Raw genomic sequence first — 3894 nt, 5'->3', positions numbered from 1 at the left:
ATTGAACGCTCATTGGCTCTCGCCTGCATTCGTCACAGATTGCGAAATGTCATGTTTCTGGTGAGGTGTGTTTGAATGATGCGTGTGCACCTTCATGAGTTCTCGGAGTGGATCGGGAAAATAATCTGGATAATATTTTCAGCGATTAACAACTTAAATTCTGCTCTGCACCTCACACAGACCTACTGTATTCCGCCAGAGAGGACTGTGGCTGCAACGCATCATCATTTGGATTACTTTTGGCACATGCTTTTGACATTTTTGCAACTTTTGGTACTTCTTTTGACATTTTTGCAATAAATAAATTATTGTAATTGCATTTATCTGTCTGTCATGTTTTTCTTATACTGTAACAGAAATATTTATGTTTAGGTTTAGAGGTAGGAGTGGGATTAGCGACTATAAAAATATTTTTAATGCTATATTGTTACTAAATTGGTTATTTTTCTGCATATTTTGGTCAATTGCGTTTTATATCCTTTTAATATTCGCTATAAAATGGGTAAGTTTAGGTTTGCGGGTAGGTTAAGGGGTCTAAAAATCTAAATTGCTTATTGATAAAATGATAAAAATGCATATTCGCTATAAAATTGGTAGGTTTAGGTTTGGCTGTAGGTTAAGGGGTCTAAAAAATCTAAATCGCTTATTGATAAAATTATAAAAATGCATTGATACGACTATCTCAATGATATAAAAGATAAATATTTTAAGTTTTTTAGCTAAAAATACGTAGCGATTTGTATGTTTTAAATGCTGAAATGTCTAAATTGTACGTTTTAGCATCAATAAAAACTTACAAAATGTACGCTTTGTGGTTGTAAATGTTACGTATTAATACCTACGTATAAACAATGAGACCAGGCTGCACGCACACACACACACACACACACACAAGCTGACTTGTAGGATTTATTTAATCACCTCTGACTTGCTGTGAAACAAACCTCATCCCGCTGGAGGCACTCTAGTGTGAAATGAGCTCCAGCACTTGACAGCCTCAAATTTGATGCTGGGAAACCAAGAGTTCATTTCACAGGACTAACACTTTCACTACAGATGCTCTGCCTGACAGACCACAGAGCCTTATTTTGAGTTGAGCAGCCACATGTGGTATATTTATGACCATCTTGCACAAAAGTTACATTTATTGTGGTAAGATGAGTAACAAAAAAAGGCCATCTAAAACAAGGCAAACTCACTGTTAAAAAAATCTCTTAATCACTTAAATTGTGTATAATTTTGTTATTTTATTTTTGTTAATTTTATACAATTTAAAAATCATTTTATACAAATACAAATATTTTGGTAGAATTAATTGCTAATTAAACAAAATAATATAACTAAATCAATGCAAAAATCATTTAAAAAAACAAAAATAATTTTACGTTATCAAAATATTTTTTGTAAAACTAATTGCTTTGAAGTATTTACAAATATGTGTTAAGTTGGTCAGGATGGTCATTGCAAAGTTTGTGAGGTTTACTAGTTAGTATTTATGGATTGTTTTATTGTTGTTAGCGTAAGTATGTGTCATATGTGGTCTGGTAGACATGAAATGAATTCACTTGAATTAAGCTGTCTATAATCTTAATTTTATATAGTTCCTTTTAGTTAAATAAAATAACTAAAATGTAAAAACGAATTAAAAATACAGTATTACAAAATAAAAATAATAACAGTTTTAAGATATTAAAATATATTTTGTGAAACTAATTGCAAATAAAAAATGACAATTTAACTTTAAAATAAAAAAATACAAATTTATTAATTAGTCATTGCAACAGCTGACTAGTCAGTTTGTGAGGTTCACTAGTTAATTTATCTGGCCTGTTTTTTGCTTTATCTGTAATAGTTTTCTTTAGCACAAGAATGTGTAGACATTAACTAATCCATATATACCTGGTTAACTCAACTAGTGCATTTGAAAATATGTATAGTTATTTCACATCCCTAATTATACATATTTTTTATATTTTCCTCAATATGCATTGCAGTGTGTGCATGCCACTCACGTGGTGAAGGCAGGGTTAACCTTTGCCCCCAGGTAGTAAGAGTAAAGAATGAACATGCCAATCATGAATGCAAGGAAGACCATGATGAAGAGGACCATGAACTTGAAGATGTCCTTCACGGTTCGTCCCAGAGAGATCTGCAGCGGCCCGAAGCTCTCGTTGGCCGGGAGGATGTAGGCGATACGAGAGAAGCTCAGGACCACAGCGATGGCGTACAGACCCTCAGAGATCAGCTGAGGATCCGATGGAAGCCACTTGTCTCTCGCTGAAAATACAGGAAATTTAGGTTTAGTTGTTTTACATTTATTTTGTTTCAAGTAACAAAAATGGTAAAAAGTACTATGGTGTGCAAACCCATCAGCAAATCCTTGCATGTAAAAAAATAATTACATTTAATCAATTTTTTTCATTCATAATATCATAAAACTACCAGTATTCATGTAGAACGTAATGTTAATTGTTTGTGTGTGTGTGTGTGTGTGTGTTCTCTCAGATTCTCTTTGAAACAGAGCAGTGCTCAGATTCACTCTCACCGTATGTGAAATATTTGATGTCCGGTGGCAGCGTGACCAGTGAGAGATCTGGAGCGTGGATGTTCTCATCCACATACTCCTGGGCTTTCATTGCCTGTAGGAAGGCGAAAAAGCGGGCGGTGAATGCAGCGATGAAGATGGAGAGCATGCCGAAATCAAGAACATTCCACAGCTGCATGATATATTCCCTCGGACCCTCCGTCCAGAGCTCCTTACACTCCGACCACATCATTCCTGCAGAAAACAGAGGCGTTCTGATGGTCAACACAGCAGTAGCTTATACAAGCATTGTATGCAGTGTAGTTGAAAATAGAAAAAAGCTTATTTGTGTGAGTTGAATGAACTGAACAAGACCAGTATTGCAGAGTAGTTATCATTTCTTATGGTAACTTCAAACTCAAGCAATTCAAGCATCTACACTGTACCAGAAAATACCCAAACATTCATCCTTCATTCTTTCTTTCTGACAGAAAACAGTTTGATGGAAATGTGCTAGAAATTAACGTGTAAAAACAATGGAAGGCAATTCTGATGTATTTGTGTAGATACAGGAAAAATAGATGAGAACAGTAAAATCATATCCAGGTCACAAATTCAGAAAAAAAAATTTTTGCAAAAGAAAATTATATTGAAAATTAATAGACAATTAAGCACATTTCCACTCCAAAATTACCATTATGCATATGGGCATTTTATTATAGAGGTTTTTGTTTGTTTGTTTGTTTTTCTTTGGCCCATGAAACTAATTTAATGTGTGAATTGTCATGATAAAATTTATTTAATTTTTGTTTTGTAATCAAATTATACACATTTTTAATAAATAATTATACATTTTAATATTGATAAAATTAACTTTGCAATTTCACTCTGCAAATTTATAATTTATTTACTAAAAACTATCAAATGTGACTTATATATATATAATTTTATAATCGATATATAATCGATTTAAAATGTTCAATTTTATCACAAAAACGCCATACTCAAAAATCTAAAAATATTCCTTATTTCTTACATATTATTTTAAAGGGGTCATATGATGCTTTTTTAAAGATCATTATTTTGTGTATTTGGTGTAACAGAATATGTTGACATGCTTTAATGTTCAAAAAACACATTCTTTTTCAAATACTGTACATTATTGTAGGTCCTCTATGCCCCGCCTCTCTCAAATGCTTCGTTTTCTACAAAGCCCCTCCTTCCGACAAGCACAGTCTGCTCTGATTGGCCAGCTGACCCAGTGCATTGTGATTGGCCGAACAACGCAAGCACTCGTCGGAAATGTAACATCCCTTACCATAATAGCGAGCGTCAGCATTCAAAATAAATGTAAAGACAGTAAATAATGT

At 33.3% G+C, this 3894-nt stretch overlaps 1 protein-coding gene across 1 annotated transcript; it reads right to left on the bottom strand.

Annotated features, from left to right (window-relative positions):
• Positions 1-2012: 2012 nt before the first annotated feature.
• LOC107578856 (short transient receptor potential channel 3-like) lies at positions 2013-2774 on the bottom strand (the record flags this gene model as incomplete). Its single annotated transcript, XM_016264762.1, has 2 exons — positions 2546-2774; positions 2013-2277 (listed from the first exon to the last, which is right to left on the bottom strand). Coding segments are annotated over exons 1-2 (494 nt in total), but the record flags the coding sequence as incomplete, so codon positions are not given.
• Between the last annotated feature and the right edge of the window lie 1120 nt (positions 2775-3894).

Source organism: Sinocyclocheilus grahami, unplaced genomic scaffold, assembly GCF_001515645.1.
Source record: "Sinocyclocheilus grahami isolate Dianchi unplaced genomic scaffold, SAMN03320097.WGS_v1.1 scaffold12357.1, whole genome shotgun sequence".
NCBI classification, from domain to species: Eukaryota; Metazoa; Chordata; class Actinopteri; order Cypriniformes; family Cyprinidae; genus Sinocyclocheilus; species Sinocyclocheilus grahami.
The sequence above is the reverse complement of the archived record's forward strand: the minus strand, read 5'-3'. Positions and strand labels throughout refer to the sequence as shown.